The 27274-nt window shown below is 46.9% G+C and overlaps 1 protein-coding gene across 5 annotated transcripts in view; it reads left to right on the top strand.

Moving 5' to 3' along the window:
- The window catches only part of ABHD12 (abhydrolase domain containing 12, lysophospholipase), a 497414-nt gene that overhangs the window by 360508 nt on the left and 109632 nt on the right, over positions 1-27274 (top strand). For all 5 annotated transcript variants that reach the window (XM_069235085.1, XM_069235086.1, XM_069235087.1 and 2 more), the window contains 2 exons: positions 21745-21874; positions 23859-23896. In XM_069235085.1, coding sequence (XP_069091186.1) covers positions 21745-21874; positions 23859-23896 — 168 coding nt within the window. The remainder of the gene's footprint in view (positions 1-21744; positions 21875-23858; positions 23897-27274) is intronic.

Genomic DNA, 27274 nt, shown 5'->3' with positions numbered 1-27274 from the left:
AATGTAAATGTAAGCCTATGTAAATGTTTGTGATGTAAATGTAATTTCCATAGAGGTACATTACAATGCAATATAAATGTTATTGTAATTAATGCAAGTTGTAATATGTATATGTAAATGTTTCCATGGAAACATCTTATAACCTGTGTTCTCTGGGGTTACGGTAGAGGAGGAGCCTTGCTGCAGCACTTTGTATTTGTTGTATTTTGTATATGATTAGGTAGGGGAAGCCAAGGTGTAGACTATAGGCATAGTCGAGCTTGGGGATTATGATTGTGAGAGTAGCTTGTAGTTTTTGTTGGTGTCTAAGGTATGGGAAGAGGCGTTGCAGTGTTTTTATTATTTGGAAATTGCTCATTGTGAACTAGGTTGCATGTGGTTTCAGGTATAGATCTGAGTCCACCATTAGTTCTTGGTTTCTCACTTCTCTTGATGTAGCTAGTGGGGGTATTAAGTTCCCTGGGTCAAGTGCAGGTAGGCTGGTGTTTGTGTCACTGTCCAATGGCCATGATCTGTCTTTGCGAGTTGAAATTTAGGTGATTACTCCTCATCCAAGCTTCTGAGACACAGACGCAGTTGCCAAGTCTTGACTTGTAGAAGTCTCTTTGACCCTGATTTTTTTAGAATGATTTGCATATCATCTGCATTGTTGTAATATGTAAGGTTAAACAATTTGATCATGTGGGTTAGATAAATTCTGAATATGGCAAGAGAGGTGATCAACCTCTGATGTAGTTGACTTGAGTAATAGTTAGACCTACTTGTGTAATAAAGCACTTGAAACATTTTTTTGTGTGCGCTATGAAAATAATAATTACTATTTTGTCACTGTTTAGAGAATTAGTTCCATGGGTGTTCATGGAGAACACTGTGTAGAGCTGTATAAGCCAGAATGGCTATCTTGATTTTGATTTCAAATTAGCTCTGCATATACCAGTGCTGATTGTTGTAAACAAGTGTTAATGCATCGTACAATAAGCACGTTCGCCTTGCAAACCAGCAGTAGTTTCACTTTTGCAAAGATTTGCTGTGCTTTGAATGATGAAGCTTTTTTTTTATTTAAACACAGTGCTACCTTTTAAAACACGAAGTCATCATAAATAGGTCAAACTTATTTTTTAAAACATATCTCCCCATCTTAGGTATGCGCCATTTGCATTTGTGCAGGGCACAGAAAAGGCAGTGGTTGCTTCTATTAAAAGTTAGTGAATTGCAGACAATGACACAAGACAGTTAATATCACGGATAATGTAAATTTCCTTTTAAAAATCTCATATGTTCAACGTAGGAATAGGCCGGTCTAAAGCCACGTATGCACTGCATTCCACAAGGCTCCCTTCAGCCACTGCCATGTATTGCCTTTTCACCTATCCTTAGTGTATTCAAGTTGGGAGCAGCTTCAAACAGATCTTGCCTGATACCGGGTGAGTAAGGCTTGTGGTTATTGGTGAGAAGGGTGTGAGAGATTGTGAACAGACATAACTTCCCAGTCTTGCAGCTAGCTCTCTTCAAACTCTGGTTTGTGGGAACAGAGTAAGAAGCAGAGAAAAAATGTTTAGCGGGTCAGTGTAAGCACAGGCAATATTTTGTTAAAAAATTCTCAACCATACTTTTACAGGGTTAAGACATCCATATAGTCTGAAAAGACTGGTGAAATTGCTGAAATAGCACCCGAGCAGATTTTGTTGGCTGGGGCATTGCGCACACATTTTCTTTTAATCTCAGTCCTGTGGAGAAGTGTGGCACAATGGCTAGAGTGGCAGACCCTGAAGCAGAGATCTGGCCCAGGACCAGGGTTCAAGTCCCGCCTACAGTTTTACAGTTTACAGTTTTACATGTACTTTTAAGTCTTACATGTCCTAGTGGTGAAAAACTCTTAAATTTGTTTTTCGCCACTGCAAGGCCTATCTCTCCCAAAGGTTAACATTAGAATTGCCTTATTGCACTTTATAAGCGTAATTTCCAAATGAGAAGAGATAACCCCTCTCTGGAATCACAATTTAAAATCCTATCTTATGATGAAGTCGGATTTTAAATTGCAGTTCTGAAAATGGCACCTTTAGAAAGTTGCCATTCTCTTATGTTAGCCATTTGGTGCCTGCTGCTTATCTCTGATCACATATCTGGGGTGGGGGACAGCTGTGCTTTGTGTATTTCCCCCTGTGTGACTTGATGGGCCGGAAGGGCAGGAGGATCTGGAAACAGTGTCACTTATACCTGAATAGGCTGTGTCCTGCCCACACACAAAGGGCTGCATACCCCCTGTAGTGAGTCTGGAGCCAGGGCAGGAAGGACAAGGCATCTGTGCACTGCCAATGTATGCCTTCGAAGTCTCCCCCACATCAAAGCCACCACTGGGTATAAGAGCTGGGCCTCAGACACCACTACTGCAGTAAACGTCTCTGCCAGCAAGAAGAACTGTTGTTCTGTTGAAGGATTGCCACTTTGCTGGACTCCTGCTTTGCTGTGCTGACCTGCTGCCCTCTTGCCTGGGAGTGAGAAAGACTGGACTTCATCTCTCCAGCCCAGATCCCAAAGTGACTCCATGGCCTACCAGGCTGGCCTCCTGATCTGAAGTCTCAGGAATATAAAGACTTCCAGCCACCCTGTTCCTGCACCTGGACTCTTTCACCTGTGAGTCTGTCCTGTCAAGTGGTGTCACCCCAGTCCTGGACCCTTGGAAGTGGACCTAAGGTGTTTTCGCTCTAGTGGAACCTCTGCTGTGGGAGCAGAAGTGATGTATCGCTGCTGCTGCATGGAGCAGGACCGATGCATTGCCGCCACTGCATGGGTTGGAACCGATAAAACAGACTTGCATCGCCGGTACACCATGCATCTTGAGACCAAGGCATAGGTTTTGGAACCGTCACTGTGCAACGATTTCCCCCAGCACAAGCTGCTTGCACCTCTTGTTGATGGCAGCCTCGATGACAATGCCAAACCTGTGCATCGCAGCTTTAGAGTGCATCGCCTTTGCTGCGCCACGCATCCTCAACACCGGCCTTTGCATCACAAGCCCTGTCAACAGGATCCCCAACGACCATGCATAAGGATCTCACCGCAGCTTTGGCGTATCTCGGAACCAGTGCATCGCCTCAGCTGTGAAATGCATTTTTGTTCCAAATCCACGCAACACTCTGCAACCAAGATTTAAGGTACTGGGTCCCTGTAGCTAGCCGTACTCCATCAGTGTTGGCCTGAACTTTTGACTTTGTCCAGGTCTGGCATGACCAGATATCACCGGTTGGTGTTTCTTGCCTCTAAGAGGTATTTTTCAGTTTATGCTTTAAAAATTAATAACTCAAATTCTGCTTGTTGGATTTTTTGTCATTGTTGTCTTGTTTTATTTATTAAATTAAGTTCTGTTTACTTAACCTGGTTGTTAGAAATGGGGTTTTTGGTTGGCAGTTAGGTTGCCCTCTGTCCAAGCAAGAACCCTCACTCTAGTCAGGGTAAGTCACACACAATCCAAAATCAGCCTGTGCTCACCCTCCGGTAGCTTGGCACGAGCAGTCAGGCTTAACTTAGAAGGCAATGTGTAAAGCATTTGTGCAATAAATCATACAACACCATAGTATAACACCACAAAAATACACCACACAGTGTTTAGAAAAATATAGAATATTTATCTGGGTAATTGTAGGTCAAAACGATCACAGTTGCAATACGAATTTGTAAGGATATCACTGAAAAGTGATATTAAGAGTCTTTAAGTCTTTAAAAAGCAATAAAGTGTCTTTCAAGCACAGAGTACCTGGTTTCTGGTGGGAAATCTCCTCAGAGGGCCACAGGAGAAGAGATGCGTGGAAAAAGGGGTGTGTGCGTCGATTTCTCCTCAGCACACACAGACTTGCGTCGTTCTTTTCCACGCGGGGAAGTCGGGCGTCGTTTTCCGGCGCGCAGACAGTCTCTTTTTGTGGATCGCGGGGATTACCAGATGCCCCGGGTCTGTGCGTGGATTCTCCTGCTTATTTTCCGGCTGCGCGTCGTTCTGCGGGGCTGCGCGTCGAAGTTTCGATCTCACGGTAGGCGTCGCGTCGATTTCTCCTTGGAAGTCGGGCGGCGTTGTCCTTGCGAGGCCGTGCGTCGAAATTTTGGTCTCACGGCAGGCGTCGCGTCGATTTCTCCTTGGAGGTCGGGCGGCGTTGTCCTTGCGAGGCCGTGCGTCAAAGTTTCGCACTCACGGTAGGCGTCGCGTCGATTTCTCCTTGGAAGTCGGGCGGTTTTGTCCTTGCGAGGTTGTGCGTCGAAGTCTCGATCGTCCCGAGGGCGTCGCGTTGATCAGCGTCGGTGTGCGGCGTTTTTCTCGCCGCGAAACAAGCTGTGCGTCGAAATTTTCGGCGCACGGAGCGTCCACGTGAAAGGAAGAAGTCTTTTTGGTCCTGAGACTTCAAGGAACAGGAGGCAAGCTCTATCCAAGCCCTTGGAGAGCACTTTCACAGCCAGACAAGAGTTCAGCAAGGCAGCAGGGCAACAGCAAGACAGCAGTCCTTTGGAGAAAGCAGACAGGTGAGTCCTTTGAGCAGCCAGGCAGTTCTTCTTGGCAGGATGTAGTTTCTGGTTCAGGTTTCTTCTCCAGCAAGTGTCTGATGAGGTAGGGCAGAGGCCCTGTTTTATACTAAGTTGTGCCTTTGAAGTGGGGGTGATTTCAAAGAGTCTCTAAGAAATGCAACAAGTTCCCTTTCAGCTCAATCCTGTCTGCCAGAGTCCCAGTAGGGGGTGTGGCAGTCCTTTGTGTGAGGGCAGGCCCTCCACCCTCCCAGCCCAGGAAGACCCATTCAAAATGCAGATGTATGCAAGTGAGGCTGAGTACCCTGTGTTTGGGGTGTGTCTGAGTGAATGCACAAGGAGCTGTCAACTAAACCTAGCCAGACGTGGATTGAAGGGCACAACAAGTTTTTAGTGCAAAGAAATGCTCACTTTCTAAAAGTGGCATTTCTAGAATAGTAATATTAAATCCGACTTCACCAGTCAGCAGGACTTTAGATTACCATTCTGGCCATACTAAATATGACCTTCCTGCTCCTTTCAGATCAGCAGCTGCCACTTCAACAGTGTATGAGGGCAGCCCCAATGTTAGCCTATGAAGGGAGCAGGCCTCACAGTAGTGTAAAAACGAATTTAGGAGTTTTACACTACCAGGACATATAACTACACAGGTACATGTCCTGCCTTTTACCTACACAGCACCCTGCTCTAGGGGTTACCTAGGGCACACATTAGGGATGACTTATATGTAGAAAAAGGGGAGTTCTAGGCTTGGCAAGTACTTTTAAATGCCAAGTCGAAGTGGCAGTGAAACTGCACACACAGGCCTTGCAATGGCAGGCCTGAGACAAGGTTAAGGGGCTACTGAGGTGGGTGGCACAACCAGTGCTGCAGGCCCACTAGTAGCATTTAATCTACATGCCCTAGGCACATGTAGTGCATTCTAATAGGGACTTACAGGTAAATTAAATAGTCAATCCTGGATAAACCAATGAATAGTACAATTTACACAGAGAGCATATGCACTTTAGCACTGGTTAGCAGTGGTAAAGTGCTCAGAGGTCAAAAGCCAACAACAACAGGTCAGAAAAAATAGGAGGAAGGAGGCAAAAAGTTTGGGGATGTCCCTGTCAAAAAGCCAGGTCCAACATGACCCCCCACCAGCCTAAAGCCAGGGGAGAACAATCACTATCCTGATGTACTTCCCTGTTTGAGGCGACAGAACAAGGACCCAGGCCCACAACAGCAGGGGCATGCTCCAGTTCTTCGCCTTCCTGACTCCCATTGGGTCCCTCTGTCCATACTCTCAGGGCCCACTAAGCCCATCCATGGGGAACCTTTCTCCTTTCCTGCGGATCCCATCTGTGCAGCACCTAACCTTACTTTGCTCACAGATGTATCCCAGGAGCAGGATAGTACCCCCATGACCAACATAGTGGTGTTGCCCACTCTACCCCTGGGGTGTGACACTTGTCCCCTCCCCAGGGATAACTCTGTCCACCCGGACAGCAAGCCACAGTGATTACTGACAGCTGCCAGGGATGAGAGCCAGGCCCCAGGCCTCTCAAAGCTCTCCAACCACTGTGGCTGTGGAGAGTGGGGGGCGGTAGCCCCAGGTGCTGGGCACCCTTTAACCACTCTCCCTTCCACCAGGTCAGGGATGACAGCCTGAACCTGGTCCTCCCCTCTGGGGCTTTGTACCCTCCCTCCTGGAGCGGTACCCCCAGAGTCCAACATGGCCAGGGGGCTTACAGAAGTCGCCCTGTACCATTCCTCCACCAGTGCAGGGCTGTTAACCTGCCACTGGCCCTCCAACCTGGGGTCTGTACCTTCAGGTTGGACTAGGGCCCGGGGTGAGGCTTCCCTCCCCCTGCCCTCCCTTCTGGGGTCCAGCACCCTCCAACTAGGAGTGGCCTCCTCAGAAGACAACATGGTAGGGGCACTGTTATCAGTAGCCCCTCCCTCCAGGTCCGGGGGGACACCCTGAACCTGGTCTTCCAGCCCAGGGTCTGTACCCTCAGACTGGATCACCGCCTGGCAAACCAGGACTTCCTGGGAGGCACACCTACCCCCCACCAGGTCAGAGTTTAACCTCTGCACCTGCCCATTCAACTCAGAGTCACCACCCTGAAGTTGAACAATTGCCTGGCACGCCAGGACTTCCTGGAGGGCACACTGACCCTCCACCAGGTCAGAGCTTAACCTCTGCACCTGACCATTCAACTCAGAGTCACCACCCTGAAGTTGAACAATTGCCTGGCACACCAGGACTTCCTGGAGGGCACACTGACCCTCCACCAGGTCAGAGTTTAACCTCTGCACCTGACCATTCAACTCAGAGTCACCACCCTGAAGTTGAACAATTGCCTGGCGCACCAGGACTTTCTGGGAGGCACACCTACCTCCCACCAGGTCAGAGTTTAACCTCTGCGCCTGGTTCCCCAACCCAGGGTCACCACCCTGAGGTTGGGCAATTGCCTGGCACGCCAGGACTTTCTGGGGGGCACACCTACCCCCCACCAGGTCAGAGTTTAACCTCTGAACCTGGTCATCCAACCCAGAGTCAACACCTTGAGGTTGGACAATTGCCTGGCACAGCAGGGCTTCTTGGGAGGCACACCTACCTCCCACCAGGTCAGAGTTTAACCTCTGAACCTGGGTATCCAACCCAGAGTCAGCACTCTGAGGTTGAACAATTGCCTGGCACGCCAGGACTTTCTGGAGGGCACACTGACCCTCCAACAGGTCAGAGTTTAACCTCTGAACTGGGCCATTCAACTCAGAGTTACCACCCTGAAGTAGAACAATCGCCTGGCACGCCAGGACTTCCTGGAGGGCACACTGACCCTCCACCAGGTCAGAGTTTAACCTCTGAACCTGGTTCTCCAACCTAGGGTCACCATCCTGAGGTTGGACAACTGCCTGGTACACCAGGGCTTTCTGGGGGGCACACCTACCCCCCACCAGGTCAGAGGTTAACCTCTGAACCTGGATATCCAACCCAGAGTCACCACCCTGAGGTTGAACCATTGCCTGGCAGGCCAGGACTTTCAGGGAGGCACACCTACCTCCCACCAGGTCAGAGTTTAACCTCTGAGCCTGGTTCTCCAACCCAGGGTCACCACCCTGAGGTTGAACCATTGCCTGGTATACCAGGACTTTCTGGGGGGCACACCTACCCCCCACCAGGTCAGAGTTTGACCTCTGAACCGGGTTAGCCAACCCAGAGTCACCACCCTGAGGTTGGGCAATTGCCTGGCACTCCAGGACTTTCGGGGAGGCACACCTACCTCCCACCAGGTCAGAGTTTAACCTCTGAACCTGGCCATCCAACCCAGAGTCGACACCCTGAGGTTGGACAACTGCCTGGCACGCCAGGACTTTCTGGGGGGCACACCTACCCCCCACCAGGTCAGAGTTTGACCTCTTCACCTGGTAAGCCAACCCAGAGTCACCACCCTGAGGTTGAGCCATTGCCTGGCATTCCAGGACTTTCTGGGGGGCACATCTACCCCCCACCAGGTCAAAGTTTAACCTCTGAACCCGGTTATCCAACCCAGAGTCACCACCCTGAGGTTGAATCTTTGCCTGGCATGCCAGGACTTCCTGGGGGGCACTCTCACCCCCCACAAGGGACACGCCGTCCCCAAGGGCCACACAAGAGTCTGGTTGGCGCAGGTCTCCCGACCTCTGCCCATCCGGCAGAGTCTGGGTTTCCCCCAAACCAGAAACGGTCTCACCTGGGTCATTCCTGGGGGGCTCTGCTCTCAGAGCTGACCCCTGACTTTCAAGATCCTCCACTGGGGTCTGCCACCCCCTCTCAACCCTATGTCTGGACTTCTGCACCCCCTCACTAGGAGTGGTACTGCCAGACACCAGAACTGTTGGGATGCTGTCTACAGTCATCCCTCCAAGTTCTTCTGACACTGCGGGGCTTCCCTCAAAAGGTGGCCCTACGGTACAGGTTAGGCTCTGAGACCTACCTGGGACACTACAATCCTCTCCCACCTCACTTGGTCGGGAACCACCTAGACCACTCCCTTCAGGAGCACCCCCAAATGCCTCTTCAGACTCTCTGGTACTCACCCAAAAGTCTGCCTCCACTGTAAGTTCCCTGGGGTCAGAGAACTCACACTCCACCTGGTGTTGGCGTAGCTCTGGAAAATAAGGACCAGACATATGCTCTCCAGCAATTACATCACTCTGCCCTTCACATGTATTAACCACAGTACCCTTCACCCAACCACCTAGTAACTCAGCCTTGGAAAAGCACTCTTCCTCACCCTCTTGAGACTGGTGAGACAGTTTCTGTCTGTCCCTGACACTCAACCCAAACTCTTCTGGGATGTCTCTACACTCTATATCCAGGACGTCCACCAGGGGGGAACCCTTTTCTCTGTCACTCTCTGCTAGAGTCAGTAAAGTGTCCCTCCCCCCAGTAGGAATATGACTCCCTGTGCCAGTTCCCCAATCCTTCTCAGGGACCCTGTGCATAACGGGAACTACCTCATACCCTTGAACCGCCTGGGGTGTGTCAACTCTCTTCTTCAAGTTGGGTACCACATCTCTGGGCTTGTGCCCTTCTTCAGCAGTACTAGATGCAAGATTTTTGCTGCCACCATCTGAACTGGACTCAGCCCTTCCGGCCTCCAGTTTCAGCTCTTTACAGCTCAGCTCTTGAGCTGCAATCTTTTCTTCTTCCAGGGCTAAGAGACTTGCTGCCTCAGCCCTTTCAAGCTGCTCATCTAGCTCTTCAAAACACCGCTCTAGAGCCATGAGCCATTCTTTTTTCACTGGGTCTCTTTCCTCATCTGAGTCGTCCTCCTCCTCCTCTGAGGGGTACTTAGTCATTTGGTTTCTTGCTGCCTCTCTCTCTGCCCATCTGTCTTCCTCCCAGACTATGTAGGCATGTAGCATCTCTGCTTTAGTAGATCTCTTTGCTACAGGAAGGCCACATTCTCTGCAAAGCTTCCTTAGGTCAGCCTTAGTGAGGTGGTCAGTAGGCAAAAAGAAGTAGGTAAGCGATCCCATTCTGATAGGATCTTACCAGCAAAAACCAAAATCCAAAGTCCAAAATATCAATAGTATATCCAGGAGGACATCAGAGACCAAAAGTCAAAAAAAGATAAAAAAATCAAGTTGACCTTCAACTGTGGGTAGGTAGTGAAATACTTAGCTACTGTATGTCACTGCACAAACACAAGTCCTATCCTCACCGCTGATCACCAATGTTAGAAATGGGGTTTTTGGTTGGCAGTTAGGTTGCCCTCTGTCCAAGCAAGAACCCTCACTCTAGTCAGGGTAAGTCACACACAATCCAAAATCAGCCTGTGCTCACCCTCCGGTAGCTTGGCACGAGCAGTCAGGCTTAACTTAGAAGGCAATGTGTAAAGCATTTGTGCAATAAATCATACAACACCATAGTATAACACCACAAAAATACACCACACAGTGTTTAGAAAAATATAGAATATTTATCTGGGTAATTGTAGGTCAAAACGATCACAGTTGCAATACGAATTTGTAAGGATATCACTGAAAAGTGATATTAAGAGTCTTTAAGTCTTTAAAAAGCAATAAAGTGTCTTTCAAGCACAGAGTACCTGGTTTCTGGTGGGAAATCTCCTCAGAGGGCCACAGGAGAAGAGATGCGTGGAAAAAGGGGTGTGTGCGTCGATTTCTCCTCAGCACACACAGACTTGCGTCGTTCTTTTCCACGCGGGGAAGTCGGGCGTCGTTTTCCGGCGCGCAGACAGTCTCTTTTTGTGGATCGCGGGGATTACCAGATGCCCCGGGTCTGTGCGTGGATTCTCCTGCTTATTTTCCGGCTGCGCGTCGTTCTGCGGGGCTGCGCGTCGAAGTTTCGATCTCACGGTAGGCGTCGCGTCGATTTCTCCTTGGAAGTCGGGCGGCGTTGTCCTTGCGAGGCCGTGCGTCGAAATTTTGGTCTCACGGCAGGCGTCGCGTCGATTTCTCCTTGGAAGTCGGGCGGCGTTGTCCTTGCGAGGCCGTGCGTCAAAGTTTCGCACTCACGGTAGGCGTCGCGTCGATTTCTCCTTGGAAGTCGGGCGGTTTTGTCCTTGCGAGGTTGTGCGTCGAAGTCTCGATCGTCCCGAGGGCGTCGCGTTGATCAGCGTCGGTGTGCGGCGTTTTTCTCGCCGCGAAACAAGCTGTGCGTCGAAATTTTCGGCGCACGGAGCGTCCACGTGAAAGGAAGAAGTCTTTTTGGTCCTGAGACTTCAAGGAACAGGAGGCAAGCTCTATCCAAGCCCTTGGAGAGCACTTTCACAGCCAGACAAGAGTTCAGCAAGGCAGCAGGGCAACAGCAAGACAGCAGTCCTTTGGAGAAAGCAGACAGGTGAGTCCTTTGAGCAGCCAGGCAGTTCTTCTTGGCAGGATGTAGTTTCTGGTTCAGGTTTCTTCTCCAGCAAGTGTCTGATGAGGTAGGGCAGAGGCCCTGTTTTATACTAAGTTGTGCCTTTGAAGTGGGGGTGATTTCAAAGAGTCTCTAAGAAATGCAACAAGTTCCCTTTCAGCTCAATCCTGTCTGCCAGAGTCCCAGTAGGGGGTGTGGCAGTCCTTTGTGTGAGGGCAGGCCCTCCACCCTCCCAGCCCAGGAAGACCCATTCAAAATGCAGATGTATGCAAGTGAGGCTGAGTACCCTGTGTTTGGGGTGTGTCTGAGTGAATGCACAAGGAGCTGTCAACTAAACCTAGCCAGACGTGGATTGAAGGGCACAACAAGTTTTTAGTGCAAAGAAATGCTCACTTTCTAAAAGTGGCATTTCTAGAATAGTAATATTAAATCCGACTTCACCAGTCAGCAGGACTTTAGATTACCATTCTGGCCATACTAAATATGACCTTCCTGCTCCTTTCAGATCAGCAGCTGCCACTTCAACAGTGTATGAGGGCAGCCCCAATGTTAGCCTATGAAGGGAGCAGGCCTCACAGTAGTGTAAAAACGAATTTAGGAGTTTTACACTACCAGGACATATAACTACACAGGTACATGTCCTGCCTTTTACCTACACAGCACCCTGCTCTAGGGGTTACCTAGGGCACACATTAGGGATGACTTATATGTAGAAAAAGGGGAGTTCTAGGCTTGGCAAGTACTTTTAAATGCCAAGTCGAAGTGGCAGTGAAACTGCACACACAGGCCTTGCAATGGCAGGCCTGAGACAAGGTTAAGGGGCTACTGAGGTGGGTGGCACAACCAGTGCTGCAGGCCCACTAGTAGCATTTAATCTACATGCCCTAGGCACATGTAGTGCATTCTAATAGGGACTTACAGGTAAATTAAATAGTCAATCCTGGATAAACCAATGAATAGTACAATTTACACAGAGAGCATATGCACTTTAGCACTGGTTAGCAGTGGTAAAGTGCTCAGAGGTCAAAAGCCAACAACAACAGGTCAGAAAAAATAGGAGGAAGGAGGCAAAAAGTTTGGGGATGTCCCTGTCAAAAAGCCAGGTCCAACACTGGTGTTGGATCATTTTTATGTGTGGTGTTTTCACTGTTTTACTGTTTGAAGTGTTGCACAAGTACTTTACACATTGCCTTCAAGTTAAGCCTGAATGCTCTGCGCCAAGCTACCAGAGGGTGAGCACAGGTTAATTTGGGGTTCGCTTGTGCATTACCTTGATAAAGATTGTGGTCACTGCTTGACCAGGGCTCACACCCCAGTCAAGCAGAAACCCAATTTCTCACAATGACTAACAGACAAAACATGGGCTCACCATCTCAGTTCCTGCCTAACTTCCTGAAACAACCTAATCGCACACTAAACAAACATTCTTCCTTATTCCATTGCTTTTCTGAACCCATAATCATCACTCTGTCCTATACAGCAGCATCCATAATGCACTTTATTCTGGGATTTTAGGTACAGCTTCCCATCTCTAGACCCCCAAGTGTTCATCAAGCTCCAGGTTCTATTAGTTTCCAAGAGGCAATTCTTTGTGGTTCTTCCGGCTTGGAGAAGAAAAATTGATAGTATATTAGGACTTCTCCATGTCCAGGTAGGCTTCACAACCCTTCCTGTTTAGTCCTACTCATGTGCCTGTCCCTCTACTCTCTCTCTGTTCTTCCATACCCTGCTTTGCAATGTAGTCTGTCATTGCAGTAAGGACACGGGAGCCTACCACCACAGGTTTCCCTCCTTTTCTGTTTGACTTCATAGCTCAGAGCTGCAGCCCTGCTAAATAGCTCAGATGGCAGTTCACTGCAATACCTCCAGAGTGCTGCTTGCAGTCTAACAGAAAGACTTGGCCTGTGGGCCAAAGCAGAACTGTCACTGGATACACATGGGCTCCCATTTTACTGCTCTTGGGCTGGGCTGGCCCATTGATGTGATTTACTTTGCCTCACTTGTAAAACTCTATCTTGTCATACTCTAAAGTAGACATCTGAAGGTTGATTCTTTCAAAAGTGTATCGATAAAATGCCATGCTGACCAGACTGCTGCCTTGATCTTTCTCTTGCTCTTCTGAAAAAGTGCCCTTCACTCTGTAGCAAGATGTATTTCGATGATCCCAAAGTCTAATCACATCACTCCTGCTTGAGTCATCTTCATTGGTTGCCCGGTGTTTTGATTCATATGCCATATGGTGCTAAAAGCAGAAAAGCAGTAGACCTCTGGACCACAGAACTACCAGGTGATTGGATACTTCCGGTTATCCAAACTTCACTATCCCTAGTTTTGTTATTACAATTATTCATCCATGTAATTTTCTATAATCTTTCAGTCCATATCTTTTTCAGTTCCACTTTATTAAAATGTCAGTAATTGTTACAAATTCCATCTTATCACACTTCCTATTTATTCCATTGAATGCCAATCCATGCTCATTTGTTCTTTCTTCTTTTGAGTGGTGGTGCGATTTTTTTAAATTTTTATTGCGACTTGCATTTTTGTTTAACATATTGTAGATCTGTTGACCAGAAGAGCAATAAAAAAAGAAAAAAAATAGAAACTAAGGCCACTAAAAGTAGAATGTACAAAAATGTTTCAAAAAGATGTAAAAATATAGATGAGTTAGAGTTAACTAAGGGATGGGTTTAAGGCTAGAGTATGGCATGGGGTAACAAGTGATGTAAGGGAAGTTGTTATGGGTTAGGGTGAGGTGTATGAATTATGGTTAGGGTAAGAGGGATGAGGTTAAGGACCAGGCGAGGTTAAGTCTAGATATTGGGTTTGGGCTACAGTGGAAGACCAGTGGTTAAGGAAATATGTTATGTTTAAAGTTATAGTAATGAACTTGGGGCCATATGTACGAACACATTTTCCCATTGACACAGAATGGGAAAAACCCTTTGCTACGTCTGGTCCTTGGTTATGATTGCTATAGGAGTTGTGTTTGCATTAAGGTCAGAGTAATGGCAGGCCCTAGGATGGCTAATGAAGAACATATAGAAGAAGAATGGCATGGCCCCCATGAGTCTGATTAAATGGGGTAACCTCCACTACGTTTGTAGTACTTAGGATACCTTTAAAGAAAAAAAACAATAGTTTTGAACAGGATCACAACACATGTAGAAAGCCTTCCTCTATCTCCCCACATCACAGTAGGTATCTCAGTGACCATGAAACATACAGCTGACAGACACCATTGAAATATTATTTTGCAATGATTTTGCATATATTGAAGATGCTAATAAACGTGGAGAATGTTACCGAGTTCAGCCCCACTTGTTGCTGATCTCTCCACTGCCCTTGCGTTCTGAATACGTTTCTTTTTTTCATGAGGTCAGTTTTTTTTGGGTAGCTTGACAACTGGTATGGTGAATCACCTAGTATCAGTCTATCCCTCTTGCTCTGTTTGTACTCTTTACATTGATCTTTTTGATTGACCCCCTTAGAAAGAGGTATCCAGTTCCCTGCCTTCTACCTTGGAAGGGTTCCAGATTGCAAGCCATTGTGAAGCTGGAATTGAAATATATGCTAGTGAAAAGTGAAGTAATTGCCCACTGTTGAGCTACCAGCTCAGCTCATATCTCAAACACTTCTCTAGTCACTTTACAAAAGTAAAGTTCATGTGCTTTAGTTTCTTTCAGTATTCACAGCAGGTCAAACATGGCCCTACCAGAAGGAGAATGACCCATATTGAGCAACTGCTCACTGTTTTCTTAGCTTGTCCATATCCAAATATATACAGATAAGATCATCAATAAAATTGCAAATGTCAGATGTACATGCATGTGTTCTGCTATGATTTGCCTTGCTAGTCTAGGTATCTTCATTGTCCACACGTACTTGACTATCATGTCCTGTTCCCTGTTTGGGAATGATTGATTGTATAGCCTTCGACAGATATAGGAATCTGGAGAGTGTGTAAATTTTGAATTTAATATTCATACTTAGCCAGTAGATAGAATGTTAACTCATTTTCCCGTGGTCACTCACGATTTCCTTCTTTAGTTTTGGCCAGTTAAACCACAGACTAAATCTACTCTTTTGCCTTATTAAATACCCAAGTATTTGATTGAAACCTGTGCCCATTTACAATGAGTGAACTCTTTCAGTTTGGCTATCTTTCTAGGACCCATGGATACATCAATAACTCAGATTTATTACTATTTACCTTAACTCCAGAGGATTTTTCAAATTCCTCCAGTTCAGACATAAGGGTCAAAGGGATTTCTCTGGTTCTCCAGCAAATAAACTGGGAGGTTTAATTTAATCCTCCTCATAAAGTATTCTGTCATTTTTCGTAACAAGGAAAGAGGCCATTCCTGGCATGTCTGCTGTAGAGAGAAAAGATATCAGAATTCACACTGATAAGTAGAATTGTAGCTTGACAGCTTTTGAAATTGTCTCTAACCCAATACAAGAATCACATGCATGTCTTATTTTAAAGATCACCTCAAAGCTGTTGTTTTGTTCTGCAATTGGATTTCTGCATAGACTGAAAATCATCGATGAGAAGTTGGCTCAATTATAAAAGACCATCTTAGATCCAGAGAGGGGGGTCAAGTCAAGACAAATACATTGTTGCTCAGATGAATTAAAATCATTGCAATATTTAAAACAATCACACAAAAACACTCTGACCCTGATAGGGAAAAACTCAAAAGTTGTAATTATGGGATGCTTGAAAGTACAGTAATAGTCACAATATTAAATCATTAAAACACATTCAAATACCTTATCAAATTCAATGTAAACACAGTTTAATAGTGTAGGAAAGTACCATCTTCCTTGGCATGTTACCCCCATTTTGACCTGTATGTCAGTATGTTTTTGCCTGTCTCACTGGGATCCTGCTGGTCAGGACCTCAATGTTCATAGGTTATGGCCTAATGTGTGTGTCTGTTTAGTGCTTGACTGTGTCACTGAGGCTCTGCTAATCAGAAATCAGAACCTCAGTGCTTATGCTCTCTCTGCTTTTAAATTTGTCGCTGTAGGCTAGTGAGTTAATTTACCAATTTGAATTGGCACACTGGACTCCCCCTTATAAGTCCCTACTATATGGTACCTAGGTACCCAGGGCATTGGGGTTCCAGGAGATCCATATGGGCTGCAAAATTTATTTTGCCACCCATAGGGAGCTCAGACAAAACCTTACACAGGCCTGCTATTGCAGCCTGCGTGAAATAACTCACACGTTATTTCACAGCAATTTTCACTGCACTTAAGTATCTTATAAGTCACCTATATGTCTAACCTTCACTTGCTGAAGGTTAGGTGCAAAGTTACTAAGTGTGAGGGCATCCTTGCACTAGCAAAGGTGCCCCCACATAGTTCAGGGCCATTTCCCGGGACTTTGTGAGTGTGGGGACGGCATTACATGTGTGCACTACATATAGGTCAATACCTATATGTAGCTTTGCAATGGTAACTCCGAATATGGCCATGTAACATGTCTAAGATCATGGAATTGTCCCCCATTCCAAATCTTGTATTGGGGAGCCAATTCCATGCATCCTGGGGGCTCCAGCATGCCCCCCCCAGTACTGCTAAACCAGCTCACTGAGGCTTGCACTGCAGCTACAGATGCTGCCACCTCACAGACAGGGTTCTGCCCTCCTGGGGTCTGAGCATCTCAGTCCCAGGAAGTCAGAACAAAGCATTTCCTCTGAGAGCACGGTGTTACACCCTTTCCCTTTGGAAATAGGTGTTACAGGCTGGGGAGGGGTAGCCTCCCCCAGCCTCTGGAAATGCTTTGAAGGGCACAGATGGTACCCTCCTTGCATAATCCAGTCTACATCGGTTCAGGGACCCCTTGTCCGCTGCTCTGGAGCTAAACTGTACAAAGGAAAAGGAAGTGACCACTCCCCTCTCCATCACCACCCTAGGGGTGGTGCCCAGAGTTCCCCCAGTGTGTCCCAGACTTCAGCCATCTTGCTTTGCAAGGTGTGGGGGCACTCTGGAGGGCTCTGAGTGGCCAGTGCCAGCAGGTGACATCAGAGACCCCTCCTGATAGGTCCTTACCTGATAAGGTAGCCAATCCCCCTCTCAGGGCTATTTAGGATCTCTCCCGTGGGTTCTCTTCAGATTCTGCGTGCAAGTTTCCTTCAGGAATCTTCTGCAACTACTACTTCATCCTCTGACCTCGGATCAACCGCAGCCCGCTCCAGGAACCGCTGTAACAGCAACAAAGTATCCACAGGGATACTTTTCCTCTGCAACTTCAGCTCCAGCCAGCAACTGCAACAGTTTCCATGGTGTGCACACTCTGAGGACTCCCTGTCTTTACCCTGCACCAGAAGGACCGAAGAAATCTCCTGTGGGGTGACGGAGTCACTCCCCTGTTCACGCAGGCACCTTCCAAGACGACGACCGGTACCCTTAGACTCCTCTCACAGTGACGAGCGTGCTCCTAAGGGCACAGAGGGTGGACCCCATTGACATAGACTGTCCTGAGGTCCTGCTGACGCATTTTGGAGGAGGTAAGACCTTGCTTTCCTTGAGAGCGAGGGTACTCCTGTGTACTGCGTCTTCTTCACCTCCTGAGGCCTCTGTGCACTATTTGCAAAATTCCTTCGTACACAGCCTGGCCCAGGTCCCCAGCACTCCATCCTGCAACGCTCAACTTGCTGAGTTGTTCTCCAGCGGCGTGGGACCTTCCTTTGTTGTGCTGCACCAACCGTGTTTTGCACCGCCTTTGTCCCCGTGTCCTGGGACTCCCGTGGGTGCTGTCTGCCATTCTGAGGGCCCTCTATGGTGCTGAGAGCCCCCTCTTCCTCCTCACACAGAGTTGAGGCCCCCAGGTCCCTCCTGAGTCCAGCCAGCGCCATTTTGACACAAAGCGCATATTTGTCGTAACCAAGGCCTGTTAGCAACTTCCAACACTAAATCACATCTGCATCCATCTTCACGTCATAGAGCATCTCTTGCATCACACAGGAACCTGCTGGCATCTTCCTAGGGTGCATTCCTGCAGTCTTCGACTAACTGGGGACTCTTCATTTGCACCCTCTTCTGGGTTGGCAGGGGCTCCTGTCCTTCCTGGAACTTCTTTTGACTTCTAGACTTGGTCCCCTTCTTTTGCAGGTCTTCAGGTCCAGGAATCCAGCAGTTGTTGTTTGCAGACTTGGTTGGTTACTACAATATCCCAATCACGAGGTGTAGTGTGTCCTAAGGAAATTTGCAGTACTTTACTCCTGCTTTTCTGGGCTCTGGGGTGGGGTAATTTACTTACCTTTACTGTATTCTTAATCTCTCAGGGATTCTGCACACACTACACTTGTCTAGGGGGGAATTTGTGATTTGCATTCCACTTTCTTAGTATATGGTTTGTGTTGCCCCTAGACCTATTTTCTCCCATTGCATTCTATAGCATTTTCTTTTGTTTGCACTGTTCTATGACTAATTACTTTTCTAATTTTGGTATCCAGTGTATATATTGTGTATAATACTTACCTCCAGAAGGAGTATTGCCTCTAAGATATTTTTGGTACTGTGTCACCCAAATAAACTACCTTTATTTTTGGTAACACTGAGTATTGCCTTTTTTCGTGTGTATAAGTACTGTGTAACTATAAGTGGTACTGCATGAGCTTTGCATGTCTCCTAGTCCAGCCTAAACTGCTCTGCTACAGCTACCTCTATCAGCCTAAGCTGCTAGAGCACTACTACATTTCACTAATAAGGGATAACTGACCTGGTAAAAGGTGTAAGTACCCAAGGTACCCACTACAAACCAGGCCAGCCTCCTACAAATAGTGCTTGATACTGAGCAGCTGATCCATCTTTTGCTACTTGCTCTCTCACAAAATGAGTAGGCCTTGTTGCTACTCCAGTTAACTATAACTCATCACGGGCTGGGTTCAAACAACGTGGTTAGTGTGAATTGAGATTATGCAGATGCCCTTTCTTTCCCTACCCTCTGTAACGTGATGTTCATAAATCTTCCCACCAATGCAGTTATCTACATTTCTTCCCCCAACAGACAAAGCAGTACAGCCTCTTTGCAAGGACATACACCGTAGCAAAGCCAACGTCCTTTAAATAATGCTTCATTTCTAGACCACCAACCCTTTGCCATTGCATACAATATGGCGAAAAGACTGTTTGGAAAGTTACAGAACCTGTGCTTCCTCTGACCTCTCATCGCTAGGTGCCACATAGCTGTAGGCGAAAGAACCAAGGGCCAGATGTAGCAAAGGGTTTTACCCATTCTGTGTCTATGGGAAAATGTGTTCGTACATATGGCCCCAAATTCCTATCTGTCCGGCCGAATACAGATATACTGGGTGCGTCTCCAGGCAAATAAAATGTTTCGCATAGTCACAGTTTCTTGTTGCACAGATCTCATAAATCACGGTTAAAACATTACAATTAAGCGCTCAAAGGCAAAAACTACTTGAAAGTTACTAATAAGCACCGACTAACCCCCACAAGGCAACCGCATCCAGGTTTTCTAGTGCCCTTTAAAAACATTTATTGCATGAGTTCAGGTCGGTCAGGGCCTATATTTTAATTCAGCCTAAGCCCATAGGTGGGCATTGATCTGAACTTATTATCACAAAGCAGCATTCCTGAAACGTGGCTCCCTGATACAGGGTTTGTCTGGGGAAATGAAATTCAAGGTGAATCTGTGCTCGCGCGGTGGTGTTTGGATTAGAAGAAAGAGAAAGCAGAGAAGGGAACATTATGCTTTGAAAATTCCTTTTTTTTCTATAGGATTCTTTCCCTTTCCCTTTTCTAAGCAGTTTATCTGGGATAGTACTTCCACCTTTGGACTAGTTTCAGGCTGCCCTGTTGTGGTAACTGTGCACTTAACAGATATGAATTTAATTGAGTTTCACTTCAACTGTTCCAGAACAATTCCCACGTTCCCAGTTGTAGGCCGGTAACATTTTGCTTTCATTTACAGTGCAAATCGGCTTTCTTGTTGAACGTGGTAGATTGTGGTAAATCAGTGTTATTCTATACAAAGGAGGCAGCAGTGTTATTTTTGTATTACTTTTTTTTTTTTGCAAAGGGTAGATTTTCATTAAGTCCACCCTTATCATTATAAATGGTGTCAAGGTAATACTAAGAAAAGTCATTTTCTTTCTTCTGTCCATTTAAATGCTAAGCTTTAAAGGACTTTCCCCTTCTTCTGAACACTTCCACTCTAGTTTTATTCATGTTAACCATTAAGGCATGTTCTCTGTTGTAAACACTTAGGGGTTTATTACAACTTTGGAGGAGGTGTTAATCCGTCTCAAAAGTGACGGTAAAGTGACGGATATACCACCAGCCGTATTACGAGTCCATTATATCCTATGGAACTCGTAATACGGCTGGTGGTATATCCGTCACTTTTGGGACGGATTAACACCTCCTCCAAAGTTGTAATAACCCCCTTAGTCCTGTTGAAGTCCTCTGCAAACCAGTTCTTGTGGGCCCCAAACGACTGGATCATACAGCTTGGAATGAACCAGTGCATAATAGCCACGATTCATACACAGAGAGGCCTTAAGCAAGGCTTTGTCCTAGCTCCTGTGATTTTAATCTCTACCTGGTGGACCTGCCCACCCTACTTGATGCAGTCAGCTCATATCCACCTAGAATCGGCCTCCAGGCTATCACCTCACTCCAGTCTGCAGTTGATGTTGTCCTTTTAACGTAATAGGGGTTGGCCCTAGTTTGGAGTTGTTTCAGACCAGAGTTAAGCAAAGCTTATCCACTAGCATTTACTAATCTGTGCCTTTATGCCATGATTGGAACACTTAGCTCCTATCCTGTTACTAGGAGATTGTGGTACGCGCATTACCAAAATTAGCCCCATTGTCATCAGTCAGAACTACATGTTTTTCCCTCTTCTGGCATGGTGAAGACCCAGTATACAATGTTTAAGCTCCAATTTAACTCTATTAACTACTGGTCTTTGTGGTTCAGTGATGCCCTTTTTCCCAATTTTTTTTCTACAGTGATGCACAACCAGGTTATGTGGAGAATTCAGTCTTGTCCGATTTACAATTTAGGGCAATTGACATACACAGTGGAGTACTCGGGTGTAAGGTATATTCTATTCAGGTGTAAGGTATATTCTATGAAAATATTTGAAATGAGTAATACAGCTTTTGCTTCCTAGACTTACGCCATCAGTCTGTTCCGTTAATCATCTATAAGTGGAGTACCCCAGTCACTGTTTCATTTTGCCCTGCCCTGTAACTCCTGCCTTGGACAGATTGCCCCAGACCATGCTTAAGCGGGAGACATCCCTGAGTAAATTCTAGTATTTACATTAGGGTTCTAGGTACCACCAGCCTACCCAGACACCTGTCCCTTGTAGTGTGCATGGCCCTAGTAAGTCTAGCATGCGCTTTCCTTCACTGTGTCTTAACTTCTTTAAAAGTGCATAACTGCCCCCCTTATGAAGGTGTTTCTTTGTTGTATATCTGCTATCAATCCTATTAGGGTTCCAGGTTCCCTAATGGTGACTTATTCATGATAAATCTGAATATCAAGGCACCAAAGCACTGGCTTTAGAGAAACTATGTAGCAGAACCCGCATCACGGCAAGAAACTGGTTATATAAGACACTTGTCTCCGTGACATCCGTCTAACAGTTGTAGTCTACTGTGTCTGTTAGTGGGCCATTCCGGAGCCACTGCAGCTCAGATGGCAGGGAGCAGCATTCCATCTCGGCCGCCCTCAGCCCTCCCTGGCGCACTGGAGTTTCACAGCGCTTGATTTCACCACAGTAGGACCAATCCATATTTGCAGTTTCTTCATCTGTGTGTTTACCTGCTTGTCAGTTTGTTTCCCCGAGTACCTTGCATGTTAAACTCCAATTGAATTTGTCTTTGTTCCAGGCTGGGGAGACTCACTAGGTACCCCATCAGAAAGAGGTATGACCTATGATGCCCTCCACGTTTTCGACTGGATAAAGGCACGCAGTGGAGACAACCCTGTGTATGTTTGGGGACACTCACTGGGCACAGGGTAAGGAAAGAGCGCAAAAGAGATGGAGCATGTGTCGGTTAAGATCTGAACAGCTTCCATACATAGGTTGCTTGACCTACGTTTGGTTTATGTAGATGCATCTGCTTACATTTTCGAAGGTGAATATCACGTATTAAAAGTTTCCTGTGAAATGATTTTTATCTATAATACAAAAATTAGCTTAACAATTAATGTGATTTAATAAAGCCCGACCGTACAATTTGCAGGCCTTCTGTAACTGCAGCCAGAAGTGTATTGCTTTTCCAGGCAAAGGCAAAGGGACAAATCCACACTTGGGTCCATATTACAAATAGGGTTCACTACCGTTGTTTAAACCTTGGTGCACCTTTGAACGATGGAGGTGCTGCTCTCAAGGCAGCATCGAGCCCGTTCTGGGGGGTGAGGGGATGCTGCACTTTCAGTGAAATACAGAGCAGCTATTTACAAATCACTCCGTGTTTCACGACGCCGCCGGCATGCTGCCAGCACTTTAAAGAAGACTGAGAAAATCTGTAGCAGAGAGTGACTGCACCCGCCTTCGGGGGATCTCTAAGGGGGAGTCATGGGAACCCCGTCCCACCTCCTGGCTTACAAAGGTGCACTGGCAGTGCGTCACTTTTTGTGGCATACTTTCACTGCGCCTCCTAAGGACATTTGGCTCTGCACCCATGATATGGTGTGATTTCCTCATTTGCATGGGGCCAGGCCCCCATGCAAATGAAGGAACACCCTCTGAAGATAGAGCTGTTGCTATAAGTGAGCCAGCACAATCAGTATTATAGAAGGGGCCGCACAAACATTTGCAGTCCCTTCTGTAATACCATAGTGCCCCAGGGGAGGAACCCCCCCCCCCCACCATTACACCTCCATGGTACTATGTCTAAGACTGTCCCACGTTTTCAGTATTACCCCAAACTATATAACAATTCCTATAAACGTCCTTTAATGTCAAAACGTGAAAGTATTTTTTTTGTGACAGCATGAAAATCTGGCATGACCCTGTCGTTTAGGACCAGAGCGGTCCACTAGTTTTTCAGAAATAATCGAGCAGCTACAGAGTACAATTGCTGACAGTTCCTATTCCCATTCATAGTATCACAGTAATTAACTTTTTAGTGTACAAGGTTCCTCAAAGTAATATGTGGATGCAGCTGCCACTCGTATAGAGTGAACCTATGTGTAGAGCAATATTAAAAATAGTTGAAGGCGACCCCATCACAAACTAAATGGAAGAATAAAACATTTATTCTAAATAAATACCATGCACAGAAGTAAATAGAGGCAGATATTGTTCAACGTTTGGTATCCAAAGGAAGTAAGCCATGGCCAAAACATGATTTTTGAACAAGAAAAATAGTCGTTCTCTTGCACGAGCTTCTGTGCACGGTCAAAACACTCCGAAAGTAGCCCCAGTTTTACAGGGGAGGGGAGGATAAGTCGGTATCAGCATATTCAGTTCCACTTCCACACTACTCAAGGGAAGCACAAACTACCACGTGCAAAATACAGAACTATTTTTCAAAGAACCATAAAAGTTTAGATCTTGGAGTGACGGCTGTTCCTACCAATGCTGGAAATGCCCGCTGGCCTAGCAGACATTTCCAAACTGGGCAGGTGGAGAATCTGGGCCTGATTTAGAGTTTGGTGGGGGGGTTACTCTGTCACAACAGTGACGGATCTCCCGTCATCCGAATATAAATCGAATTATATTCTTTGGGGTTTATATTTCGGTGAACAGGATATCTGTCACCGTTGTGATGGAGTAACGCCTTCCTTTCACCAAACTCTAAATCATGCCCCTGGCAGGTCGACGGAGTCCCTCTTATGGAGTTAACCTCGTCCGCCAAAATATAAATTAGGCCCAGGGTCACATCCCAGCCTCACCAAGGGAAATTTCCTTCAGCCTTTGTTTTTTGTTTTCACTGTAGCTGTGTACCATCACCGTGTAAGCAAAGTGTAATGCACCTGCTTTGTTTTCTTCTAGCGTTGCAACGAACTTAGTGAGACGTCTTTGTGAGAGAGGTAAGAGCATAATCGGTAAATTATTTTCTTCTCGTTAAAAATGAAAAAATTATGCTTTACGCATGCAACATGAGCAATATTGAGAATGTAATTATATTACTCCTACGTTCCGACTCGCTCCCGTTCTCCATGTGTGAGTACCACACCACCTGGTGGCAGAACTGGGAGCCGCTCCTCGTAGCTTTATAACGAAACCGCTTCCCTCTGGAACAGTGCATTTGACTTCACCTTTTTCTGCCTTCAAGAACCTTCTGTCATGTTCCACAAACCCAAGAGCTGTTTTGTTCCCGTTTGCTTTCTTGATCTTTTAATATTTATCCCAGGTCTGGCAGCTTGTGAGGCGGACTACTACTTTAAGCCACGCATTTTGTGTCACCAAATCTGCACAGCACGTGTATTATTACATATACGTTCTCATAGACAGTCATCGCTGGATACCTGCACTCTGTATCCGTCACCAGCACAAGGCCTTCCCAGAAGGCTTGATGTGCACGCAGAGCAGGGCTAAATGCGCGTATTTATGCGTGAACACCAAGAAAGAGGCAATCATACAAGGGCCATTAATTGGTATGGCTGCACGCGCAAGGCAGAAGTGATGTTCAGATGAGTAAAATGATGTCCGGAGGGCAAGAATGGGAGTTGCTGACATGAGCAGTTGCCATGTATGTTTTTAAAGACAGAGAAGGGATGCCGCCTACTGGTGTACACATGTGGAAGCGCTCTTAAGGTTGGTAACCTGGACACAACACAGTCTTTCAAAAGCCCAGATTCTACTTGCTAGGACAAAGAAGGGCAGCATTTTGAGCAGGGGTTCCCACCCAACGCCCCTCTCACGGTTCCACTGGCTTCCAGAGAAGGACGAGTACTAGTTGGGCGAGCCCTAATGAGGTCATGGCCCAGATCTTATCCACACGCACACTTTGCACGTGCCATCGTGAGAGGTAAGCAAAGTCGGAATGTTACTGCATATGAACGAATCGTTATGTCTCTAGTTGCCCTTCTGTGCTCCCCACCTTCATGCGAGTCCAGGACTTTTCTTATAGCCAAGAGAACCTTGCTTCGTCTAATTTACCCGAGGAGTCATCATTCCGCCCTTCCGCCCTTCTTTTATAATCCATTATTTTCTGGACTACAATTCCCACAATTTATCCATCTGGTAATTAATAGCATAGTAGTTGAAATCATGGTGGCTCCATAACATCTAGAAACCCTACCCAAACTTCAAAGTTACTTATTCGTACCAGTTTCATCCTGTCCGACTAAACATTTTGTCAGGCATTGCTTCCATTTTTTTTAAAAGGAGTGTACTGTATATCGCACAGCGCTATAAAAATACGTTCCAAGGGAATATTATATCCTGAAGCATTTAAAATATCAACTTTCAAGATAACCGTATAATTTTAACAAAATGCAAAATGCTTGCAATGGTTGCCTTAGAGCACATGAGTAATCCTAAATCAAAAACAATATTTAATAACCACTGGATTAGCCACTAGTCCTGGGTTCCTGGGTAGCATGCTACTCCCTGTAAAGCACTTCAACGCCTCATCATTGGTAGCAAGCACTGTTGTAGAAAAGTAGCCTTGTCCTATGTTGGTTACCCCCACTTTTTGCCTGTTTGTCAGTGTGTTTGACTGTGTTCACTGGGATCCTGTTAAGCAGGACCCCAGTGACTATACTCTCTCCTCTAAATTTGGTTGCTAGTAACTTTTTTTTCCCCACAATTGGCCTACTGGTCCCCCCCATGTAAGTCACTGGTATGTGTTAGCTAGGTACCCAGGGCTTTGGGGTTCCAGGGGATCCCTATGGGCTGAAGCATTTATTCTGCCACCCATAGGGAGCCCACACAAAGGGTTCTGCAGGCCTGCCATTGCAGTCTGCTGGAAACGGGTGCATACACCTGTTTTGGTCACTACAATAGGTCAATGTAAGTCATCCCTATGGTAGGTCCTCTCAGCCTAGAGGGCAGGGTGCAGGCATCTGTGTGTGAGGGCACCTCTGTGTGTGAGGGCACCCCTGCACTAGCAGAGGTGCCCCCACAAACTCCAGATCCATTTTCCTGGACTTTGTGAGTGCGGGGACGCCATTTTACACGTGTACTGGACATAGGTCGCTACCTATGTCCAGCTACATAATGGTAACTCCGAACCTGGGCATGTTTGGTATCAAACATGTCAGAATCATACCCCAATACTGTTGCAAGTATTGGAAGTATGATCCCATGCAACCCAGCTGCTGCCACCCCTCAGACCGGTTTCTGTCCTCCTTCTGCTTGATCTGATCAAGCCCAGGAAGGCAGAACAAAGGATTTCCTTTAGGAGAAGGAAGTAACACCTTCTCCCTTTGGAAATAGGTGTGACTGGCTTGGGATGGGTGGCCTCCCCAAGCCACTGGTTTTCTTTGATGGGCACATTTGGTGCCCTCCATGCATAAACCATCCACACCGGTTCAGGTACCCCCAGTCCCTGCTCTGGCACAAAACTGGAAAATGGAAATCAATCAGTCAGGAATTTGTAAAGCGCACTACTCACCCATGAGAGTCTCAAGGTGCTGAGGTGGGGAGTTTAGGGGGGGAGGTGCTGCTACTGCTCGAACAGCCAGGTCTTGAGAAGTTTCCTAAAGGTAAGGAGGTCTTTGGTCGGACGCGGGTGGGTGGGAAGAGTGTTCCACGTCTTGGCGACGAGGTGCAAGAATGATCTGCTGCCGAACGTGTGGGACAGTTGCAAGGGCGACATCGGCAGTGCGGAGATGCCGGGTCGGGGTGTAGAAGGAAAGCCGTCTGTTGAGGTATTCTGGTCCGGTGTTGTGCAGTGCTTTGTGAGCGTGGGAGAGGAGTTTAAAGGTGATTCTCTTGTTGACTGGGAGCCAGTGCAGGTCTCTCAGACGGCCTTTGATGTGGCAGTGGTGGGGGATGTCCAGGGTGAGGGATGCATAGGCATTCAGGATGCGTTGCAGCCTCTTCTGGAGTTTGGCCGTGGTTCCTGCGAGTGACCACTCCCCTCTCCATCACCACCCCAGGGGTGGTGCTCAGAGCTCCTCCAGAGGGTCCCTGGGTTCTGCCATCTTGTTTCCAAGGTTGGCAGGGAGCTCTGGGAGCATCTGAGTGGCCAGGCCAGGCAGGTGACGTCAGAGCCCCTTCCTGATAGGTGCTTACCTGGTTAGGTGACCAGTCCCCCTTTCAAGGCTATTTAGGGTCTCTCTTTTGGGTAGGTCCTCAGATTCGGCTTGCAAGATTCCAACAGGACTCCTCTGCAACCTCTGCTTCGACTTGTGGCCACTGGACCCCCCAGGAACCGACAAACACTGCTACAACTATGAAGACTCTTCAGCAACTTTCTTTCCACATCTCCTGCCAGCTTTGCAACATTTCCCCGGCCG

Source organism: Pleurodeles waltl, chromosome 5, assembly GCF_031143425.1.
Source record: "Pleurodeles waltl isolate 20211129_DDA chromosome 5, aPleWal1.hap1.20221129, whole genome shotgun sequence".
Classification (NCBI taxonomy): Eukaryota; Metazoa; Chordata; class Amphibia; order Caudata; family Salamandridae; genus Pleurodeles; species Pleurodeles waltl.
The sequence above is the reverse complement of the archived record's forward strand: the minus strand, read 5'-3'. Positions and strand labels throughout refer to the sequence as shown.